Raw genomic sequence first — 24,469 nt, 5'->3', positions numbered from 1 at the left:
ACCTTCTCATCCCTGCTGTTCTTCCCTTACCGTTAATTACCTATCCACTTGGATACCATATACTACTTTGTTTTGCACCTGTCAAATGCACTGATCATGCTGTGCTGAATATTATCATTAAATGTGTCTTATCTTCCAACTAGAATGTGAGGGACAGGAGGATACGGATTATGTATCTTTTCTAGCATTATGCTGTATGGGCATCAAAAAGGCTTAATAGAATTTATTGAATTTAGAGTATTTACAACAAATAAAGTCATTATCAGTGAATGTTAACTGACCACCGACTCTGCAAATGTTTGTAGAGGTCAGTGAAGGTTTGACATGTCTCAATTTATAGTATCTTAAAGGTGTCAGATCCTCCTTGTTCCATCTCTTTTCCCCATTCTGGTTATTTTGACCTCACAGCTATCTCTGAATCCGTGCTATTGTTGCTGCCCTACAAGTACTCCTTTTCTCTCTTCAATTGCCTCTTCATGGGAAAGGAGTCTTGTGCAGAGATGGAGGCAAAGCCTGATTTTCTGCCTCTGCCCACACATAGGTTCTCAGGTTAGCACTTTTGCTCACATTGTTCTGTATGGGTGGAGTATTCTCTCTTCAAGGCCTTTAAAACCCAAATCCTACTATACTCCTACTACAAGAAGCTTACCCCTTGCTGGTGGTAACCTTCCCCTTGGCACCTCACATAAGTCTATTGCAATTAACCTGACTATTTTGTGGTGTAGAGAACAATCCCTACAAAAAAACACAGTGTTCCACAGAACAAGGTTCTTTAGATGCTGTGAAGAGAATGTCTTAATCTGGCAGTTAGACTCTCCCTGCTTCTTAGCATCATAAATTCTCCCAGAAATCTGATTGCTCTACTACAGAATTTGGGGTATCAGAAAGCTGATAAGTTTATAGGTTCTGGTGTTAACTCCTCCATATCCTTTGAATACTTCAGGTTGGTACTGTCAGTCTTTGTGGACCATTGTTTCCATCCTTTGTGAAAACGAGACAATTCATTTCTGCAGGTCTCACTGGCTAGCACATAAATGATGGGGTCTGCTATGCTGTGGAAAGTGCACAGACATAAAAATACCATCGAAGAGGTATTCATCTTGACTCCCAAAGCACACACTTTCTTCTTGTCTGCTTTATAATAGGAAAAGGCTGCAGCTTTAACAAGAAGTACAAAATGATAGGGAGCAAAACAGACCAGGAAAGTGATAACTATAGAAATAGCCAAATACTTCACCTTGGCCTTCTGGCATGCACTCAAACTTGTACTGGTTTTGATGCTCCTGAAGATCTTGTAGTTTGTGAAAATGATGATGGAGAGAGGGATGGCAAACCCTACTACAAAGCGAGAGTAATAATAACTAGCTATCTTCCTATCTACTGTAAGGGTCTCAAAACAAGTTTTATTTTCTTTCATTTCAAAAACTGGATAGTGAACTACTCCCACAATAAAAAAGATTGCTATTGAAATGAACACAGCTATTTTTACATGTCTGTACCCTCTGGATTCCAAGGCATATGTCACAGCAATGAAACGATCACAAGAAACGCAACACAAAAATAAAATGCTGACATAGATGTTACAGAAAAATACAAATGCAATTATCCTACAGGTCTGAAAACCCATTGTCCATTCATGATTATTCCTGATGTAAACAATCCAGAAGGGCAAAGTTGCCACATAGAGCAATTCACAGATGGCCAAGCAGAAGAGGTATATGGCCAACACATTTCCCTGTAGCACCTGCAGGAAGGAGAACCAGGCAGTGAAACAATTCGTGGGGAAGCCCAACACGCAGACACTACTGTACATCACGGTGAGGAATGTCTTGCTCTCTTCATAAGATGGAGTGCAGAAGTTCTGGGAAGAGTTGGATGAAGCCATGGAGGGTGGCAGGGATTTCAGATCAGTGACCTTCCCACTAGACAAAGCAAAAATGTTCATCCATGAAAATTTCCTGAAAAGAATTGCTCTTGTTATGACAAGGTCATCTTTGCAAACTCTTGAAGGTACAAAGTGACTGATAAACTAGTAACTGAGGTTCAGAGGGAAGAAATGATTTGCCACACAGATAGTAAGTGGAAAATGGTATCTGAACTTACCTGCTCTGACTCCAAATCTAGGATTCTTTTCACTATATAAAGTATATTTAAAAAAAATAAGCATTTATGTAGTGTCTACTAGATGCCAGGCATTGTGCTAAGTGCTTTATAAATATTATCTTATTTGATTCTCACAACAACCCTATAAGGTAGGTGCTATTATTATCTGTTTTACAGTTGAGGAAACTGAGGCAAGCAGAGGTTAAATGAATTGCCCAGGATCACACAGCCAGTATCTGAGGCTAGAATTAAACTTGGGTCTTCCTGACTAGATTCAGTACATTTTTTTTATTTACATAAAACTTATATATGAAGAGAGGAGGGGAAGGATGAGGGATGGAGAGGAGAGAGAAAGAAGGAAAAAGAGAGAGAAAGAGAGATGATTGGGGTGGTGAGGAGAAGCCTAGTTATTTCCTCTTTCTCCTTCCCCTCCCCACTCCTTAAGTCACTACTTCCTTTGTCTTGCACTTTGGGTGTGGTTTTCATCCCCTCACTTCTGCTGCACTCCCAGTTTGCTCACAGCCTTCTTCCACCTACCAAAACTGTTGACTCACTTGCATGAGACAATCCAGACCCATTTTTTTCCCTTGGTGTTTTGAGAAGGTATAAAATATAATCAAGAATTCTCTCCTATTGGGCCTACCTCCCCCATACCAGAGAATACTCACCCCCACAAATAAAGGAACCTATTTATCTCTAGTAAATTGATATTACAGTTTAAAAACAAACAAACACAAAAACACCTACTTTTCTCTCTCCCTGAGGTGGTCCCCTCTCTATTGTTTTTCCCTGTTGTATTTGCATAATGATACAAGGACCTATAGGTCCTATCTCTGCTCTACTTCTGGCTCTATGGATTTGTCACCATGCCTAAGCTGCGTTCTAACCCTGGAACATCCCTCTGTCCTGGTAGCCCCCTTCTCCCACCGATGAGTCCTTCCTGGAACATACATTTTGAGGAAAGTCCCAAATCAGTCATCTTTCGTCTTCTGACTCTGCTTCTGACTTTCAAGAATTTATTACCATGCTCCCAAGTGAGTGAGGATCTATTCTCAAACCCTTCTTCAACTCCCACTTTTCAGATCGCTTTTATGTATTATCTTCCTTCATTAGAATGTAAAGTCCTTGTGCCAAGAGATTGCCTTTTTTTAAATTTTATTTTTTGGCTTGTATTTGTATCTTTAGTCCTTAGTACTCTGTATGGCACATGTGCCTAATAAATTCTTGTTGACTTGACTTATTTAGTAATGCAGTGGTTAATCATGTTTTATCTTATAGAAAGTGGCTTTTAAAATGGCAGCAAAACAGAAAACAAAACAAACTCTTAAGACACATAGGTGAATAAACAAATCTTTCCCAGGAGGAAAGAGGCAAGATAGGAAAGAGAGAAAGTGAGACATTACCAGTCTTTTTTTCTGCCTCTTTATGTAAGCTTAATAGGCAGATTTTTGCTCAAATATGTCTCATGATGCTGCTCAACCTCATTGCTATTAATTCTTCTCCTGCTTCTATGGCAATTTTTTTTTTAACCACTTCTGCTCTTCCAAACTCTTGCTGTCAAATTCATGTGTCTCTGGCTATGTCTTCTGGACTCATGGTTAATTCCCTGAGTATTGAGGGGAACACTAGAGGATTTCTACCTTGATTGACAGGTGTCCATTTACAGTATCTGTATCTCTTTGGCAATCTAAGAGGACACTATAAATATGTAGCAGGTTGGAGGATAAACCCCCCAGTATAGCAAATTTATTGGAGTTGACCACACTTACTTATAATGTTTTCCCTCTACTTGTCATTTAACTTGCTGCTATGTATTTAATTTTATCATCTCAAACTCTATGGCAATCTGAGAGTGCAAATGCATATTTTCTTTCTAATAAATACATTTTGCTAGATACCTCATCTCCAGTTAATTAAGTAATGGTTATTTAATGAACTGGAGAAACCTTCATTCCCAATAATAAATACTTGACAATATCTCTTTCACCCAATTTCTTCTCTTCACTTACATTCTTTTTATTTACTCTCATCACCTCTTGACTAGTTCATTGCATCATCCTTTTAAGTGCATCATGGTTCTCACCACTCCAGTCCATCGTACATTCTACCAAGATAATTTTTCTTTGGTGCAAATCTGACCGTGTGGCTCCCCTACTAAATTAACTCTAGTGGCTTCCTAACTTATCTAGTATAAAATGCAAACTTCTCTGCTTAAAGTCCTATACAACATGGCCCCAACCTGTCTTGCCAACTTCATTGGACATCACTCCCCCTCCTATACTCCGTGATCTAGCCAAATTAGCCAGTCTCAACCTTTGCTCTGACCAGCTCCCATGTCTATAATATCCTCCTTTCTCACTACCACATTATAGTCTCTCTTTTTTTTATATGAAACTCAAACACCATCTTCTACATGAAGCCTTTCTTGATCTGTGAAATTTCTAGTGCCTTCTACCCCAAGTATTTAATGGTTTTATGTTTATTCATTTTATATTTATGTTCTTTCTCTTTCATACTTTCTCCATGTATGTATGTATCCATACATATATAATACATACACTTGTCTCCCTAGTTAGAATGCAAGCTCACTGCAAGTAGGAATTATTTCATTCTTTGTATTCATATTGCTTAGCACAGTGGCATGTATGAGGTGATTAATAAATGTTTGCTAATTGATTTTTAGATATATATATTTCTATAAATGTTGAAATTTCTAAATGTATCATTCATTAATGAATGAAATCTAACAAACACAAAGGTATGTGTAAATATAAACATATATTTACAACATTTTGCCAAATGAAAGTTCAGAGCCATAGTCACCCCAAACCTTTAGTATAACAATAGATGACTCCTCTTCACTTGTCTGAAAACAGCTCCAAACTAATTAGCTAATTCTTGATATTGATTAAAAAAAATTAAGAAACATATTTATCCTCAAGAGTTAGCTATATCTCATAAAATAAGGTGCAATTAGTCTTTTTTCCTTGTTCTTGCCTTAGTAATAACAGGAAAAAGTAATTCTAAAATACACTGTACTTGCTAGCTCCTCACAGACTCTTTATAGAATTCTCTCTCTTTTTTTTAATAAAATAATCCTTGACAGGTCTTATGTAAAAGTTTCTTCATTTCTTTTTTCTCTACAGATTCCTTATAGATCATAGATAAACACATATAATTTCCCCGAGACCATAGGGATATACATTTTATAGCAAGACATTTTTTTAATTGACCTCCAGTTGCTAGCACAAACTCTTTTTCTCAACACATTCCATTTGACTCTTAAAGATACAGTAATATTATTTATAATTTGAGGGAAAGCCAAGTAATATAGATAAAACATAAGAGATTAAAACAGTGTCATATATTCCAGAGTTCAGCATATCATTAACAGTGATATTGAGGAGAAATAAATGGTCAAAATATATTGGTGTAATCACTCGTTAGATGATATTGGGAAATCCTAACTGGTGAATGATTGTGGGGAGATGGTAACACGGCTAATGTTGGGTGGATATACTAGATGAGGGCTTGTGAATTATAATATTAGAAAGATACTGCTAATCCCTTGGCATTACCCTTAGAGGCCTCAGCAGAATAGTAGCCTTGCTCTGGACGCTTAACCAGCTGGTCAGAGGATGTCATTGGAAGATCAAGTATAGAGTTTAAATAGTTTACATCTGCTATGATATGTTTACTATACCTTTTGTTGAGCTTATTGTTGCATTAATTAATGCATCTATGACCTTATGATTCTTACTAATGCTCCTCTTCACATAATCTACATTTCAGCCAAGTTGTGTTGTCAATCTCTGCTCTCTCCTGATTTTAAAAAATGTTTGTGTGCTTTTCCCTCACACCACAGAGGTATTTCTTATTCGTTTATTGTTTATATTTATTTCTCATAAGGCCCAATTAAGGTTCTAAGCGGGCGCGCGTGCGCGTGCACACACACACACACACAGAGTTCACATTTTTCTTTTGACCTTTCCTTTGTACATAGCTCACTCTTCCTTGTATCAGACTTGTTTGCATAAGATTGTAAGCTCTTTGAGATCACAGCCCATCAGTTTCTATTTCTGTATTCCCAGCATGGATCACAGGGCCATGCACATAATTTCTTGCGCTGTTGACCATTCCTTCTCTTTACTTCATCTTCAAACTTTTCTTATCCATTGGTTCCTTCCCTAAAGCCTATGAAAATGTTCTTCTCCGTCATTCTTTAAAACAAAATAAAAAAACTCTTCATTTGTGCCCACTTGAACCTACCAATAATTGACTTATATCTCTTCTTCCTTTCACTACCAAACTTCCAGAAAAGACTGTCTATACTCAATGCACCTCACCTACCTCACTTCCCACTCACTCCTCATTTCCTTGCAAGCTGGTTTGCAACTCTTCCCCTAGATTGAACCTGGTGTATTCAAAGTTATCAGTAATCTCAATTGCTGAACTAAATGCGCCTTTCCATATTCAACTGCTGACCAACTGTCACTAACAGGTGGTTAGCACAAGAGCCCTGAGAGTGGGAACACCCTTTATGTACCAGTCCTACCTCCAGTCCAACTCTTATAGCTACCATCCAGAAAAGCAAGTTCTATGGAGAAAGGACCAGCCACCATACCAATTGCAACCAACTGCCTTTTATAGGGCAGGAGAGCCAGCTTAAATGACACTTCAAGCCTGCGTGAGGGAGAATCTAGAGGCAGCCTATATCAGGCAAGTCAATCTACCACCACTACCTCGACCACTGTTTCCCCTCAGACTCTGATAGAGGCAGCCACAACCCTGAAACCAAGAGCCTTTGGAATAGCAGGGCTTCTAGCTCAGAACCACGGCAGTTATCCTAGGAAGTAACTCCTTGTGGAGATGCAGCCTAGCAACTCACTCAGCAGACACTACAGACATAGCTACTGAAACCCAGAAAAGAAAGTTCTTGTCACTAAAGACCTTGGCACTGCCAAATGGTTCAACATCAGAAACTGAGATGATTTTATTAATGGAAATGTCATGAAAGAAGAGGCACATGCTTTGTGGTTGCCTCCTAAGGACAATGGACTTTTCCATCTGACTTGTAACTGACACCTTCCATATATGTTGTTTCCCCCCATTAGAATGTGAGTTCCTTGAGAGCAGGGACTGCCTTACTTTTCTATTTGTTTTCCTAGTGCTTAAAGAAAAGGGAAAAAAAAGGGAAGACAAGGAAAGAGGGTCATTGAAACATTTTAAAAATTCACAGCACAGAATAAAGTTCAGAAGGAAATAGACAAGTAGGATGGCTTTGAAAAATAATGTGTTGAATACACAAAGAAGCAAGCTAGACATAATAGAGCCTTCATATATAGGCCTCTCTGTTCCACTTTGTATATGAAAATCCTCATTTATTTTTGTTGAATTAAATTTGTAGAATTAAAACAAAATTAATCTCTAGATAAAGTGACCAACAGGCTCTTCTGGAGGATCTAGAATTCCTTCCTTCTAAGAGGAAGCATCTGTAAATGAAAAGGCTTTATCTTCCTTTCTTAAAAATGTCAATCATACAAGGTTTTCTTCTGTTACCTTCCACTCCTCACAATAGCTTAGAAATGTATTTTCCTCTTCTTTCCTGTACCACAGTCTCATTTCCTCACTCTCATGTTTTATTCTTGAGATCACAGAATTTGTCTTCTTCTCTCTAAATCTAGTGCTTTCTTGGCCCTCTCCAGACTTTGCTTTTTTGCTTCCCAAACCCAGATTCTCCTCCTACCTGTTACCTTTGCTCTTTTTCCCATCAAAACATCCAACATCAGTGCTCCCATGAGAGGTCTGTTCAAGGAGTTTGAAAGATGAGCCAAAGAGCTTATTTCTCAGCACTGGACCTTCTGAAGCTGAGCCAGAACAGATGCACCAAGACCATCCACACAATACCAGTTTCTTCAAAGATACTTCAGCATATGGAACCAGCTCAGGCTAACAGGACACCAAGCCAGGAATGTTAGGGCAGATTGGTTGCCAGAAATGCCAAGAAGAGTGACTTGTCCGGGAGGAAGGCCTGCAAGGGAACACATACTCAGTTCTTATATACTCAGCTCATTTTCTAGCCCAAGAGAGGTTTTTAGGAAGTAATGTGGTTCTCAAGTGGGTGTGTTTAAACTCTTCACATGTTGCAAATAGTTTCCTGTAAAAACCTGATTCTTTGCCAACCTATGAAAATTCTATTGCCAATCTGAATAATATTAATAGCTTATATTTCTATAATTTAATATCAACAATGTTGTGAAATACATAACATGTGAATATTAATGCTCCCATTTTATAGGAAACTAAGTCACATGAAGTGATTTGCTCAGGGTTACTTGCCTTTATTTTTGAATGTCAGGGACCTAAACTGAATTATCTCATAAACATCCCAAGGGCAGTGATGGAAGAGAATCAGTAGTAAAGAGTATGATGTAGTAGAAAGCTTTAAAAGACTTGAATTTGAATTTTAGCCACTTTGTAGTTGTGTGATTCTGTGCAAGTCACTCTACATTTCTAGCCCTCAGTTTCCCCATCTATAAAATTACAAGGTTAACAGAAATTCCCCAACTTCTCTGACCTACTACCCTCTTTAAAAAAAAAAAAAAGAAGTTACTCCCCTGAAGGTTCCTCCTGGAAATCTACTTTTCTTTGACCCTTTAATTTTTTTTTCTGAAATTTGTGTCATTTCTAAATATATATATATAAAATATTTTAAGTGATGCATCTTAAATTTAACAATTTATTGTAAATTTGTGGGTTTTTCTCTGTGTTGAAATTTTGATGACACAATATTGCATCATGTAATCACATAGTATTGTATTGCAATCAAGTTATCACATATACATATTCCTGCTGATGCATGCTGGACTTCCCGACAATGAGTTACAGGTTCACCTATCGACACTTGCTTGTTAAGACCTATTGATGGACTTGACCAATGATTGGTTTTAACTTGCATTTTGTGCCTTCATTTGGAAAATAATATAATCATGATGACTTTAAGTCTGTTATACAACAGATGAAGCATGTACAAACAGTTTTTCAAAATTTTCTTCTCTTTTCTTCTTTCCTTGTGCTCCATTGCCCCCTTATTTTTATTCAACACCCTGAAATTGCACCCGAGGCTACTACCACCCCCCAGGATTGGACCAGCACCCCAGGGGGTGGTATTGCCCACTTTGGGAACCTATGGATTAGATGATCTCTAAGGTCCTTTCCACTTTTTACAAATGTTTTGTGTTCTAAGGCCCTTTCCAGTTCCTGTGCTTTATTTTAAAGTTTCTGTTCAGATCTGTTCTTTTCATCATTCCTGATGAATGCTTGAAAACAATGCTTGAAAGTCTTCTCTTCTATGAACAGGGTTTCTTCCCCCTACAGGGGGAAGATTATACTCAATTTTGTAAGGAAAGTTATTTTTGGATGTGTCATTTTCTTTTTTTTTCTCTTTTTTTTTGCCTTTTGGAATATTGTATTGAAAGATCTTCTCTTATTTAGTAGCTGCTGCTCCTATACCTACCCTGCTGTGGTTCTTTGGTACTTGAACTCATTCTTTCTGGATGCTTGCAGAATTTTTTCTTTGATTTGGAAACTCTGGATTCTGGATGTGAATTCCTTATTGTTTTCAGCTTGGGTTTCCTTTCAGGAGGTGATTGCTGTATTCTTTCTATTTTCACTTGCTTTCTGGTTCTAATAGATCTGGATAGTTTTCATTTATGATTTATTGAAATATAGCATCCAGGATTGTCATGGTTCTTAGAGAGTCTTAAAAATAGTAATTCTTAAATTAAATAATAATAACTATTGAATTATTTCCCTCAAAACTATTTTCCAGGTCAGTTGCTTTTGCTAGTAGGTAGTAGACCCTTTCCTCTATTTTGTCAATCTTTTGATTTTTTTTTATATTTCTTGTCATCTCCTGGAGTCATAGAGTTCTGATTGCTCCATTCTGTTTTAAAATCTACTTTCTTCCTTAATTCCTGGCTCCTTACCCTGCCCTCTAATTCCTGTGGTCCATTGGCCTTGGCCAGTTTCTGCCTTCTTATCCTTCTACAATCCTTAATTAAGAGTTGGTTCTAGGGGCAGCTGAGTGGCACAGTGGATAGAGCACTGATCCTGGAGTCAGGAGGACCTGAGTTCAAATGTGGCCTCAGATACTTGACACTTACTAGCTGTGTGACACTGGGCAAGTCACTTAAACCCAATTGCCTCCCCCAAAAAACAGTTGGTTCTGTCCCCTGTGCTGTGATGGTACCTAGTGGGATATTGGAGAGCATGCTTATTTTGGGCTTCTTGCACAGCCCCCCAGGTGTTGGTACCTAGGTTTGAGTTGGTATGTTCTCCTGCTGAAGCTCTCAGTGCCATGAGACCAGGTTCTGTCTCCCTGGAAAGTAACCTTTGGGAACTGATTCTGTCACCTCCACTTCTGTTCTTTCAGTCCTGGGCCAGGGTCTGACATCAGATCCCTGATTACTGGAAGTACAGAACTGTTCAGAATGCTGGTTGTCTTCAGGTCTGTTTACTAATAGTTTCTGGCTGTCTTTTTATATAGTTCTGGACCAGAACAGTACCCTACTTCTGTTTCTCTTTAGTTTTCTTCATCATTGGTTTTTCTGGGATCTTTTTCAGAAATTTTCTGGCACTCATGTGAGAGTGATGGGCTTCTCTGATACTTTTCACCTTTTGGAAGTCCCTACAACTAGTCTATCTTTAGCCTGAACTCTGAAAGTTTTTTTAAAGAAAAATTATTATTTTATCACAATGTTCTCATAGTAGAAAGTATATAACATTTTACATTCATTTCCCATACTATCTAATGGGGGGAAGTGCTCATTACATTTAAATGTCTACTCTTTAAAAATTAATTCCTGACGGTCAATGAAATGTTCAATATTTATCGATAATGAAAAAATGTTTGAATTTATTACTTTTTATAAATAAAACTTAGTTGACATCATCTTTATTATGTTAATCACCTACTAGATTTCCCCCATATAATAAAGAAGGAATAGGTAGAAGTGTGATGGCTTTGAATATGTTTGGGAAGCTACTGTACCAAATTCTGTTTCCCAATAAAGTTTGTGATAGCCTTTTAAGTTTCTGTCAAAATTATATGCCAATGTTAGTTCTGCATCTAAAAGTGATGGCAATAACATGAAACACTTCAAAACAAGGTGAAGGATTTGTGACATTTTCACAATAATTCCAATAATGTTTTACAAACTGAGCAGGATAGACAACAGTCAGTTTGTAGGGCCAAAATCTCTTAAATAACCCACTCCTTTTGAATTCTGTCCCTTTATTTTAGCCAGCCAGTGTTATGAACTGGAAGGTAGCAAGCCAGTAAGAACTTTGGTAATCAGGGACCTGAAGCCAGCTCCTGGCCCTAGACTATCAGAATAGGAGTAGGGGAGCCCAACCCCTCTCCCATAGGTCATATTTGTCTCTACCAACAGTGAGATATAGGAGGATCTTATAAGCAGAAAACCTTCTAATACTTAAAAAAAATTGTATCCTGTTTTCAGTTCTGTATTTAACCACAGCATGGTTCACGTAGAAAAGAACTGGGGAGGAGGGCCAGTAGACCACAAACCCAGGATGAGTCAAAAGCAGGACTGGAGTTAAAAGAGCTAATTGAATTACAGAGAAGTAGAGGCTTCAGAATGAGGGAGGTGTTGATTTCATTCTCTCGTCTCTATTATATCATATCTAGAGTGTTGTGTTCAGTTCTGAGTGACATATTTTAGTAATAGTGCTGACAAACTGATTGTACAGAAGAGGTCAACCAGGATGTTGAGGTACTGAAGGATATGTTGTACAAGGATCCATGAAAAGAAGTGAGTATATTTAATATCAATAGAAGTCTTAGGGAAGGTATGGATGCTATCTGCAAATATCTGAAGGGCTGTCCTAAAGGAGAGGATGCTGACTTGTTCTATGTGCTTCCAGAGGGAAGAACTAGGAGAGGATGTTTCAGAGGTGTCCAAAAACAGAATGGGCTATCTTGGAGCTCTCCATCACTGGTCCAAACAGAAGCTAGATGGCATCTCCAGTAGGGATAATGGTCTACAGTGGGCAAGATGAAGGATTAGAGATACCTTCCAAATTCTAGATGCTTTGATTCTATGATCACTATGTAGCAAGAATACACCTGAAGAGCTTTTCACCATAAAGCTAACTATTTAACATGTAGAAGACAGAGGAATAGTCAAGTGAGAATTGGCCCAGGTCTTATTATCTAATGTGTAGATCCTCTGGACTCTTTTCTTAAAATCTTGAAGTTGAAAGGGAACTTGGAAGGCACCTGATTCCTGGGATAAGCATCCAAATCTACAATATTCCTGACAATTTATTGTCCAATTTTGGCTTAAACAACTCCAGAGGGCAGGAATGCTCTACCACTGTAGACTTTTCTTTCTCCTCACATTCTGGACATTTTTCTGCTCCCAGGTCCCATAAAGAACAAGCATCATAAAACCAAAAAACTAAGTTTGGATCCTAGGATTATAGGTCATTATGGGAAATGTATCATATTTGGTGTCAAAGGACTTTGGTTTGAATCTGAGTCCTGTCATAACCTGTGTGACCTTGGATAAATCACTAAACTTTTCAGTTTTCTCATCTATAAAATGAAGGAGTTGGTGTCAAGTTTCAATAGAGATGTGTGTGTGGGGGGGTGTCAGGAAGGCTGAAGAACTATACATAAGGACCCCTGCAGGTCACATATTTACTTAGAAAACCATATATCAACTTTATATTCTATTGCTTTTTAATTTTGTTTAATATTTCCCAATTTTGAACTGTTTCTAGCTGGCCTTAAGAATATTGCCAGCAATGCAGCCTGTTTGACACCTCTGGTCTACGTTATCTCTTGAGTCCCTTACAGTTCTGTATCTATAATTCTTTGATCCTATCCCTGGCTAGATGACCATGCTTGACACATATTAAGTGCTTAATAGATGCTTGACTGACTGAATAACTGACTTGTTATTGGGGCTACTGGAGAGGTTCGTCCAGTTCAAATACAGGTGTGACTAGATGATCTCCATTGCCTTGCGGTTCTGAGATTCTATCATTCGCATGGCCCATGCTATTCAGCTGCAGAGGATAACAGATGCAGGCTTAATATAAGGAAGAGCTTGCTATCCAAAAATAAAATGGGATGCCTTGTGAAAAAGTTTAGTTTTCCAGTTGTTAGAGAGTAGTGTTTAGATGGAGGTTGGATGACCCACTTCTCTTGTAACACAACATAATGTTGTAGTTAACTACATTTGCATCTTATCCCCCTGTGAGTTCTATGAATTTAAAGATTATCTATCTTCTAAATTTTGTATGCCTCCTAGTTTTTTGTTTTGCTTTTTGGTGAGGCAGTCAGGGTTGAGTGACTTGCCCAGGGTCATATAGCTAGTAAGTGTCAAGTGTCTGAGGCTGGATTTGAACTTGGCCCCTCCTGACTCCAAGGTTGGAGCTTTATCCACTTCACCACCTAGGTGCCCCTGTCTCCTAGTTCTTAACACAGTGCTCTGCACACAATAGCTACTGAATGAATGTCTCTTGAATCTGAAATAGATGCTATAAAAGAGATTATTGAATTTAGGTGGAAGGTTGAACTAGAAGACATCTCACATTCTTTTCAACTCTTTTCAGTGTTCTTCAGGGACACTTCCAAACATTAGTTCTAGTTCAGACTGCATGTATCTCCTATGAGGTATCCAGTCACACTAAAAGAACACTGTGGCAGATAGACTGCTTGCTCTCCCATGCCATCATTTGGCCTGACACCATGAGTCAAAGCATCTTTTTCCTCCCTTCCCCTCCACTTTCCTTACCTTCCCTTTTATTTATTTATTTTTGTTGTTATTGCTTAGAAGAGCTTTTCCTTATATTTTGGTTGAGTTTCTATAGCTAATATTTTGGACAAAAGCTCGTGTCCAGTGATTACTTAAGGAGACTGGACTATGATCCTTATTACTATTTTTATTTAAGTAGAACTTTAGAATCATAGAATTTATCATATTTAACATGCAAGTGATTTACTTATTTATTAGACACAATCTTTGGGGCCCTTTCATGAAGACGAGCCCTCCTCCTCTCTTACGCTTTTGGTAAATCAAGAAAAAAGTTTGTCTCTGTTTCTCTTTTATTCCTTTAAAAAATTTTATTCATTTTAAATGCATTTGCACCTGCTTCTCCCATGTTATCTTCGCCATTAAACAACAACTAAACAAGACAAAAAACTCCCCTCATTACAAACATGCGTAGTCCAACAAAATAAATTTCCGTGTTGACCATGCCCCCATATGTATGTCTCTCTCTGCATTTTTAGTTCATTCCCTCTTGGGTAGGAGGTGAGAGACTTATTTTGTCTTCTGTTTTCTGAAATTGTGGTTTGTCATTGCGTTGATCAGATTTTAAAAGTCTTACAAAGTTAATGTTCTCTATGATGCTGCAGTGCTATTTATCTCATAATTTAATTTTGAGGTCTAAAGTCATATGGAATCCCAAAGACATGTCTCAGTGGCAAAGCCCATACATTCTAGAACTAAAGGAAAATTGTAGATCATCCAACCAAAACCCCTTAGTTTACATATAGTAAGCAGATGAATGACTAGACAACTACAACCCTGGTCTCCAGATATTCAGACAAGGGCTTTTTCTTTAAACCACAGCTATTGCTTCCCATGTGAATTTTGTCTCCCATACATCTCAGAGTTCCTCCTTCTGTCTTCCCCAATCTGTGAGCTCCCTAAGTACCTCAGATACTATTGTATTCAGCAGGAAGTCTGTTCAAGGTGAGCTGTTGACGGTGAAAGATTTGGGGACAGAGTGGAAATGAAAATGAAAAGCTGGGTCCAGAAGGGAAATGAAAATTAAATGTGTACCAAGCACTTGGCTGTGAGAGGAACAGTTCCTTTAGAAATAACAAATCCATAGCGAGGTTGTTTCCTTGTGTCTTATCACAAACAGAAATAGTGAAATTGACTTGCCCTTTCTGATAATAAAGACCCAGTGTCTCCTGCCTGATCTAAGGCACTGTTTGAGTGATCTCTGTAAGGCTGCAGACCCAAGCTACTTTAAGTAGGGGCCAATGAGAATCTGGGAGGTCCTGGGGGGGTGGGGTGTCTATCTTGAGCATGGAAAGATCTGGCAGCTCAGAAGCTCTGACCCTCTGAAGGCGGCTTTGGTTTGGGATATAATGCTATGCTCCAGAGACAGAGTTATGTAGTAAAAAAAAAAATGTATTGGAATCAGGAGGCCTGGCTTGAATATTGGCTTCAACACTTGCTAGTTTTTTGACTCTGGTAAACTAACTTACCCTCTTTGTCTCAGTTTCCCCCTGTGTGAAATGCAAATCTCTGCGCTACCTTTTTCACAGGGTTGTTGTGGGCAAAGTGATTTGTATACCTTAGATCTATAGAAATGGAAGCTACTATTAACCCCAATTCATTTAAACAAATATTAATTAACTACCCACTGAGTGCAGAACTTAAACTAAGCTGAGCTGGGGGTGGGGGGGGAGGGAGAGACAGAGACAAATTAGACAAAGATCCTGTCTTCCTGGAGGGGTGGGGGTGGGGGTGTTATCGTGCCATCAGATTAATTTCTAGTTGTGCTTATTAGAAATCTGAAATGTCTTGGGGCCTAGAATCATAGAAATTACTGGATTTTAGAATCAAATTATTGATTTTATAAAAGAGGAACCAGAGGAACAGAAACAGGAAGGGATTTGCTCGACATGCAGAAAGTGAGAGGTGATTGGCTCATTTTAGGATCACATACTTTTAGAGCAGGAAGGAACCTTAGAGGTCATCTAGCCTATCCCTTTCATTTTATATGTGAGGGAATTGAGGTCTAAAGAAACAATTTGGCTAAGGTCCCACAAACAGTAGTAGATAAACAATCTAAGTCATTCATTTTTTTTCAGATAAGGAAACCAGGAATAGTTAAGAGGTTAAGTGATCTGTCTAAGATCACATAAGTCAGGGAGAACCAAGCGCAGAAACTGCCTTTAGGAGAGGCAGTTCATCAGGAAAATCACTTACATGGGACTAAGAAGTTGTTGACAATTCCTGTGCTGGCTTTGTAAGGAACGAAGCTGTCATCACTCTCCAATGGGAAGTAGCACAGTCTCTATGTTTTGACATTCTCCTGGATCCTAGTAGTGGGCTCTTTGAGTTAAACTAGGCTATTTCGGCACACTGCAAAGATATCCTATGATACTTGGGTACTTAAAGTGCACATAAGATCACAGCAATATGGACACGGCCACCATATCTTTTCATCCCAGAAGATTCTTATTGAAGTCCTTCTATAAATCCTTCATAGCAGATCCTCCTCCCCATGTGCGAGAGGCCCTTGCACACTTCTTTTAAAATTTTGTGGGACTAGTTTGGCATTTGGACATCTTTCACTTTCCCTACATCTAAACATATCCCTGCTGATGTCTTTTATGCCACTTCTTTTATACATGTTATCATTGTGAATATTATTCTAGAATAATAATAATATTTGACATTTAAATTTAAGCTACAAAAAGGAGCATTTCTATACATATAGGAGAAAACACAAAAAAATTTTGTATATGAAATAATGAATCTTCATTTCATATGACTTGCTTAAAAAATACAATATATTCTACATATTACTTTCAAAATTGTCCTGTTTACCTGTGCTTTCTTTTCTCTTCTATGAATTTAAAAAACATTACATTTTATTTTTCCAGTCAGCAAAACTCATCCTTCCATTTCTTTGTCACCCTCTCCCCCGTTGAGAATGACAGAAAAACAGAATCCCTGTTAAAAAAAAAAACACCACTACAATATAGTCAAATAAAACTAATTTTCATACTGGCCATGTCCAAATAATATTTGTCTCTTTCTGCACTCTGAATCCTTTATCTCTCTCTCAGGAGGTAGGTAGCATGTTTCATCAGTAGTAATCTGGAATCATAATTAATATTCACAATAATCAGAATCCCTAATTCTTTCAAAGTTCTTCGTCTTACTGTTGTGTAAATTGTTCTGATTCTGTTTATTTTGCATTAGTTTGTACAAATCTTCTCAGGTTTCTTTGTGGCTATCTGCTTCATCATTTCTTAAAGTACAACAGTATTCCATCACATTTGTATATCAACATGTTTAATCATTCCCCAATTGATGATCAGCCCTTCAGATGCCCATTTTTTGCCATCTTAAAAAGAGCTATATGATAGGGGCGGGGCCCAAGCCAAGATCTTGGCCCTTTGCCCCAAAGGGAATCTTGACTCACAGGCCCCAGACCCTCATCTCCCTTGAAAGCCCTAGCTTACCTTTAGATCTTATTCAGATGCACCTTCAACCCTTGCCCTGAATAGAATCTGGCTCCTGTTTGTCTACAGGACCCAGAAAACCCTTAAACCTTCAAATTTCCTAATCGGCTCCCTCTTGTCTATAGGCCCCAGAAAGGCCTTCCTTTATCTCCTTTTGAAAGCCCTAGCCCCACCTTGATTTTGTGCAGATGCCTTTCAAACTTCTGCCTTCCTGTTCCCTCCAGTATCTATTCCCATTGTCTATTCAATCTCTCTGACCTCCCCAATTAGCATTCTTACCTAGACCCTTTCCCCAACCCCCTTCTCTGGCCACCCAATGCTAACTTTAGTATTTAAGATCCACCTTGGCCCTCATTCAGATGCTGAGAATCTCAGGCCCACAAGGCTGAGAACCTCTCATGCCCGCTCGTCTTTACGGGCGTCACCTGGTCAATGTGATTTATCACTAATAAACTTTTCCTCTGGCTGAAGAAGATTTGAGTTGAATTCATTCAGCAGGGCCCGGTACCGTGATCTTGGGGTCCCAGCACCCCAGAACCCCTAGACATCTTCACTTTTATGGTGGTGGTTGCTAATCATGTGTAATACTGACTGACTCCTTGGTACTTGAATTATTTCCCTCTGGCTGCTTGAAGTATTTTTTTTTTCTTTGACCTGAAAGCCCTGGATTTTATCTATAATGTTCTGGGAGTATTCATTTGGGGGTTTCTTTCTTTGGGGAGGTGATAAGTAGTTTCTGTCTATTTCCATTTGGCTTTCTGGTTCTAAGAGATCTGGGCAGTTTTAAGATTTCTTGAAATATGATGTCTAGATCAATTGAAATAATAATTTTAAAGCACTTGTATGGTTCCTGGAACATAGTAAATGCCGTACAAATGTTAGCTGCTGCTGCTGCTGCTGATAGTTTTCTTTTTATGGTGATGACATTCAAATAGTTCAATGATTCATAATTTTTTTTTCTCTCTTTGATCTGGTTTCCAGGTCAGGATACTTTATATTTTCTTCTATTTTTCTTTTAACCTTTTGATTTTGCTGTGGTATTTCCTCTTATCTCAAGGTTTTTCTTTGGTTCAGCCTAATTTTCAGAGAGTTTGTTGCTTAGGAAAGGTTTTGTATCTCTTGTGCCAAACTGTTAATTTCCCTTCCAATTCTTTCTTCCATATCTCTCATTTCCTTTCCAATTTTTTCCTCATGCTCTCTCATTTCATTTATAAGAGCATTCTAAATGGTTATTGATTAGAGAAATAAAAATCAAAACAACTCTGAGGTACCACATCACACCTATCATATTGGCCAACATGACAAAACAGGAAAATAATAAATGTTGGAGAGGATGTGGGAAAATTGGAACACTAAAGCATTGTTGGTGGAGTTGCAAAATGATTCAACCATTCTGGAGAACAATTTGGAACTATGCCCAAAGGGATACAAAAAATGTGCATGCTCTTTGATCCAGCAATAGCACTTCTAGAGCTATATCCCAAAGAGATCAAACAAATGGGAAAAGGACCCACATGTACAAAAAATATTCATAGTAAAGAATTGGAAATTGAGAGGATGCCCATCAATTGGGGAATGGCTGAGCAAGTTGTGGTACATGAATGTAATGGAATACTATTGTGCTATAAGAAATGATGAACAGGCTGACTTCAGAAAAACCTGGAAAGACTTATATGATCTGATGCTGAGTGAAGTGAGCAGAACCAAGAGGACTTTGTACACAATAACAGCCACGTTATACAATGACTAAGATTGTTAAACTGAACCCTTCTCAGCATTACGAGGATCTAAGACATCTCCAGAGGCCTCGGGATGGAAAATGCTATCCACATCCAAAGAAAGAACTATGGAAGTTGAATCGCTATCACTTATTTTTACCTTCTGTTGAGTTTTGTTTCATCTTTCTGATGGTTCCTCCTATTGGTTTCAATTTTTACTTACAACTTCACTAATGTGAAAATATGTTTAATGGGTATGTAAATGTAAAGCCTATATCAAATTGTGCGCCGTCTTGGGGAGGGTGGTGGGGAGGAAGGGGGAGAAAAATTTTCAACTCAAAAGCATATGGAAGTGATTGTTGATAAATCAAAATAAATTAATAAAATCATTTATAAGAGCATTTTAAACTCCTAAACACAAGCTCTTGTTCCTTCTTTTCCAGGAATTTTAGTTGAATTTGTGCTCAAGCTGTGTTTTACTCTGTGGCATTGCTGGGAGATGTTTTGGAATCATTCTCAGTTGATGAGTGCTCTGTGTTTCTACACTGGTCCACTTTTTATTCTCATCAGAATTGTTTGTCTTTGTCTTCAGAATTTCATTTCTAAGATTTTCCCATGCCGGCCAACTTCTATAGAAATTTTGGCCATAGGATCTTACCTGTGTCATTCCCTATTTGGGGGCTATTAGAAATTTAATGTAAAAACTTTCCCCTACTTGACAGGTTCTCTTTTAATTCTAGGTGCATTGATTTTGTACATGCTAGATTAATTTTTATGTAATTGAAATTGTGTATTCTATCTTTTATGATTACCCCTATCCTTGATTTGGTTAAATATTCTCCCTGTAGCCCTAGCAATACTTTTTTTGTAGTAACAAAATAATATTTAAATCCTTACAGATCTGTTATCTTAGAACAAAGATTGAATGTCAGACTATTCCTGTGTTTCCTCTCTGTCTCTATCATAAATTGTAAAATACGATGGTCATTTTCCTCTAAAGTTACCATTATATCTATCTTGACAGCTAGTTCCTTCCTGTTGGTGAGAATCAGATCCAAAATACAATTCTTCTTTGTTGGTACCTTTTGAAGGATGAAATTATCATTAAGTCAAAAAATTATTTCCCTTTTTGGAGAGAGAGAGAGAGAGAGAGAGAAAGAGAGGGAGAGAGAGCGCAGTCCAGTAGATGTCCAGATAATTGAAATATTTCATTTCTATCATGTCATTCCTCTGGGAATAACATGATTTGTTATAGATTTACCAAATTTTTCAGCCTTTTTCTCTTTCTGTCCAGGTGGTTGGTGAAAACAGTATTGTTTCTACTTCTGCTGACCTTCACCAAATTATTCTCTTCATGGTTTCACTAAGAGTATTTCTTTCTCCCAGTTTTTGAAGGGAAGATTTATTTAATAAGCTTTCCTTATCACAATATACCTAAAAGGAAATTACAATACATTGAAAGACTCAAAATCAAGGCCTTAGAATTTAATATAAACATCAAGACCAAAATTATAAGTATTTGTATGGTATCTCAAAATTGTCCCCCTTAACTTAGGGAGAAAAAGCTTAAATGTATGTGCCTCACAAGATAGTGAATGAAGAAAACTAGAAGAAGCACGCCGTGCCTTTCACTTCTGAGTCTCAGACACAGCTCCTCCATTTGTTGTACAATTAAAAGTGTCTCCCAACATGCATCTTAAACAGTGTAAGAGCAGTATTTAACGTAACTGAAATGGCTTTCATGTAAATATGCTTCATGCTTAAGCACACTTTTATAACATAACTCCCTTGAGAAAAGATGATTAAAAAATACTGAACCCAAAGTTTCAAAACAACTCTAATTTTACTTACAGTAAGCATAAATCAAAGTCCATTTCCTTACTCCTTAGTAGTGAGTTATTAAGTTGTTTGTTCTTTTAAAAAGTTGACTAAAGAAGGGCAGCTAGATGGTGCAGTGGATAGAGCACCGGCACTGAAGTCAAGAGGACCTGAGTTCAAATCTGGCCTCAGACCAAACACTTGACACTTACTAGCTGTGTGACCCTGGGAAAGTCACTTAACCCCAATTGCCTTAAAAAAAAAAGTTGATTAAGAGTCAGTAACCAGGATTACATTTCCCATAGCAACTCGTACTGAATATGCCAGACCTTTCCTTTGGAATTGTCTTGGTTCATTGTATGGATCAGAGTAGCTACATTTTTCATAGTTGGTTATCGTTACAATCTTACTGTTACTGTGTACAATGTTCTTCTAGCTCCATTCACTTCACTTTGCATCCGTTCATACAAGTCTTTCCATCTCCTTCATTATTTTTTCCAGTACAATAGTATTTCATAACCATCGTATACCACCTGTTCATCCATTCCCCAACTGATGGATATCCCTTCAATTTCCAATTCTTTATCACAAAAAGAGATGCTATTAATATTTTTGCACCTATGGGTCCTTTTTCTTTTTCTTTGATCTCTTTAGGATATAGTAGCTCTTTAGACCTAGTAGCAATATTGCTGGGCCATAGGTTATGTATGCACAGTTTTATAGCCCCTTTGGTCATAGTTATGAAGTGTATTGAAGAATGGTTGGATCAATTCACAACTCTACCAATAGTACATTAGTGTGGGTAGGGGAGGGACTAGAAGGAGGGAAAGAATTTGGAACTCAAAATTGAAAAAAAAAAAGAAAGTTAAAAATAAATAAATAATAAAATTGAAAAGGCAGTGCATTAGTGTACCTAGTTTTCCATATCCCCTCCAGGATTTGTCATCTTCCTTTTCTGTTATGTTAGTTATTCTGATGGATGTGAGATGGTGCCTCAGACTTGTTTTAATTTGCATTTCTTTAATTATTAGTGATTTAGAGCATTTTTTCATATGACTATTGATTTCTTCTTCTGAAAACAGCCTTTTAATATCCCTTGACCATTTATCAGTTGGGGAATGGCTCTTGTTTTTATAAATTTGGCTCAGTTTCCTATATGTTTGAGAAATGAGATCTTTGTCAGAGAAACTTGCTGTAAATTTTTTCCCTCAGTTTCCGCTTCCCTTCTAGTTTATGTTACACTGAGTTTGTCTGTGCAAAAACTTTGTAATTTCATGTAATCAAAATTATCCATTTTACCTCTCATTAAAGGTTGTCTCTTTCTCCTTTTTAGTCATAAACTCTTCCCTTAAACATAGATCTGATAGGTAACCAATAACATTGTAATCTGTTTCTGGAAGCACTGGGAATTTTGTGGACTTTGAGACTGAAATCTGTGCTCTAAGGCACACAAGCCATTATTGACAGAGTCAGGACTATTTGGATCAATTGTGCTTCAAGACACAATACTTTCAACATTGTTTGACTTGAATACTTTGACCTATGTGTGTCCCTTAGTTTCTGTCTTTTTTCAGTGCCATTTTGACTTCATTTTCTGATTCAACAATCCACTTAGTCTACCTTCTCTGTTATAGATGAAATAAATGCCAGATGCCTTTTGAATTTTGGCAGTCTGAGAAACAGGACAGATCCTGGACTTTCACCACAAAACCTTCTCTACTTTCAGTGCTCAGCATCACCTTGTCCCGTCAACACCAGCAACTTGATACTTGACTTGGGGTAACTACAAAGAAATGACCGTGCATATGTCTTCTTTATGTACAGTGCTACCTCTCTCCTTCTTTTACCTTTCCTTCTTTTGAAGACCTTCTGAGCCATACTGCAATTGTAAAGTCTCATTCCACTCATTGTCGGTGATATCTTTGATATAAAATTTGCCTTCTGGCATTAAAATGATGGCCACAAGCTTTGGTGTGTCAGTGCTCCTTCTCACTCTGGGACTGAGATCCAGGACTGTGACCCAGATCCAAATAGGCAATGTAACAGAATCCTGTCCCTGGTGCCATCAAAGGGACCCTGTAATCTCTTTCTGACCAGTTGTCTGATCTTACCATCTATGGATTGAGAGGTCTGGAAACCTCCACCGCTGCCACTGATTAGGTCTCCCCTAAGGCCTGCTGCTGGTTTGCTGGGGTGCGGCCTGTGCTAGACTGCATTCTGTTCTCATGCTGGTGCAACAGACTTTCCTGCTTGACCTTCTAAGTTGTCTTGGACTGGAAAATTGTTTTACCCTGTCCTTTTGTGGGTTCTGCTGGTACAGGATTTGTTTTGAGGCATTATTTAAAGGTGTTTGAAGGGACTTGGGGAAGAACTTGGGTGAGTCTCTGACTTTTCTCTGTCATCTTGGCTCCAACTATGTTGTGACAATTTTAAATAAAGTATTAGCAAGTCAACCACAACAACATATCCCAAAGTTTTTACACTATAAGAAAATTGGATTTATATTAAAATTCAAGGTTCATTCAATATTAGGGAAACATGTAATAGACTATATTAATACCAAGAATAACAAAAATCATACGATTGTATCACTAGATGCAGAAAAAGTTTTGACAAGATGCAATACCCATTCCCCTTAAAAACTCTAGGAAGCATAGAAATAAATAGATCTTTCCTTAATATGGTAAGTAATATCTGTCTAAAAGCAAGAGCCAGCAATATCTGTAATGGAGATAACTAGCAGCTTTTCCAACAAGATCAGAAATAAAGTAAAGATTATCATCATTAGCATTTAATATTGTGCTAGAAATACTAAAATAATAACGTAAGAAAAAGAAATGAAGGGAATAAGTGTAGTCAAAGAAGAAACAAAATTATCACATTTCCCCTCTCCCCCAAGTGATATGATTTACTTAGAGAGCCATAGAGTGTTGACTAAAAAGCTTGTTGAAATAATGAACAGCTACAGCAGTTTCAGGATGTAAAATGAACCTGCAGAAATCATCAGCCTTTCTGTACATTACCAACAAATCAAGCAGGAAGAGATAGAAGGAGAAATTCCATTTAAAATAATTACAGAAAATATAAAACACTGGCAAGCCTACCTACTAAGACACACATAGAAACATTGTGAACACTATTACAAAATTCTCTTTAGGGGCAGCTAGGTGGCACAGTGGATGGAGTACCAGCCTTGGATTCAGGAGGACCTGAGTTCAAATCCAGCCTCAGACACATAATACTTACTAGCTGTGTGACCCTGGGCAAGTCACTTAACCCCATTGCCTATCCTAAAAACAAAACAAACAAACAAAAAACAAAATTCTCTTTATATAAATAACTATAGATCTAAATAATTGAAGAAATATTAATAACTCATGAGTAAGCTGAGCAAATATGAAGAAACCAATAATATATGACTTATGCTCTTTCAGAGAGAAGTCAATGCAGATAAGTTCCAGTGGTTTGTTAGTACTTATGTTTTCTAATTCACTGCTTATCAATCTTGACTTCTAATCAAGATGGC

The 24,469-nt window shown here is 37.8% G+C and overlaps 1 protein-coding gene and 1 long non-coding RNA gene across 4 annotated transcripts; one reads left to right on the top strand and one right to left on the bottom strand.

The window, feature by feature from the left end:
* Positions 1-208: 208 nt before the first annotated feature.
* On the bottom strand, positions 209-8,216 carry GPR132 (G protein-coupled receptor 132). Of its 3 annotated transcripts, none has more exons than XM_020991253.2 (2): positions 7,850-8,216; positions 209-1,958 (listed from the first exon to the last, which is right to left on the bottom strand). In XM_020991253.2, exon 2 carries the CDS (start codon positions 1,943-1,945, stop codon positions 881-883), a length of 1,065 nt encoding a protein of 354 aa, XP_020846912.1. In that variant the 5' UTR covers positions 1,946-1,958; positions 7,850-8,216; the 3' UTR covers positions 209-880. The 3 variants fall into 3 exon arrangements, with proteins under 3 accessions (XP_020846912.1, XP_020846914.1, XP_020846913.1); XM_020991255.2 differs by having other exon boundaries at positions 209-1,922; positions 7,857-8,210; XM_020991254.2 differs by having other exon boundaries at positions 209-1,922; positions 7,850-8,209.
* Positions 8,217-11,690: 3,474 nt separating this feature from the next.
* On the top strand, positions 11,691-23,409 carry LOC144455944 (uncharacterized). Its single transcript, XR_013484827.1, has 2 exons — positions 11,691-11,936; positions 22,578-23,409. It is a non-coding gene; the product is annotated as an uncharacterized LOC144455944 (long non-coding RNA).
* The last annotated feature ends 1,060 nt before the right edge of the window (positions 23,410-24,469 follow it).

The sequence above is a fragment of the Phascolarctos cinereus genome, unplaced genomic scaffold (assembly GCF_003287225.1).
Source record: "Phascolarctos cinereus isolate Bilbo 61053 unplaced genomic scaffold, phaCin_HiC Scaffold_2;HRSCAF=192, whole genome shotgun sequence".
Classification (NCBI taxonomy): Eukaryota; Metazoa; Chordata; class Mammalia; order Diprotodontia; family Phascolarctidae; genus Phascolarctos; species Phascolarctos cinereus.
Note: the sequence above shows the minus strand (reverse complement) of the source record. Positions and strands in the feature narration are given on the sequence as shown.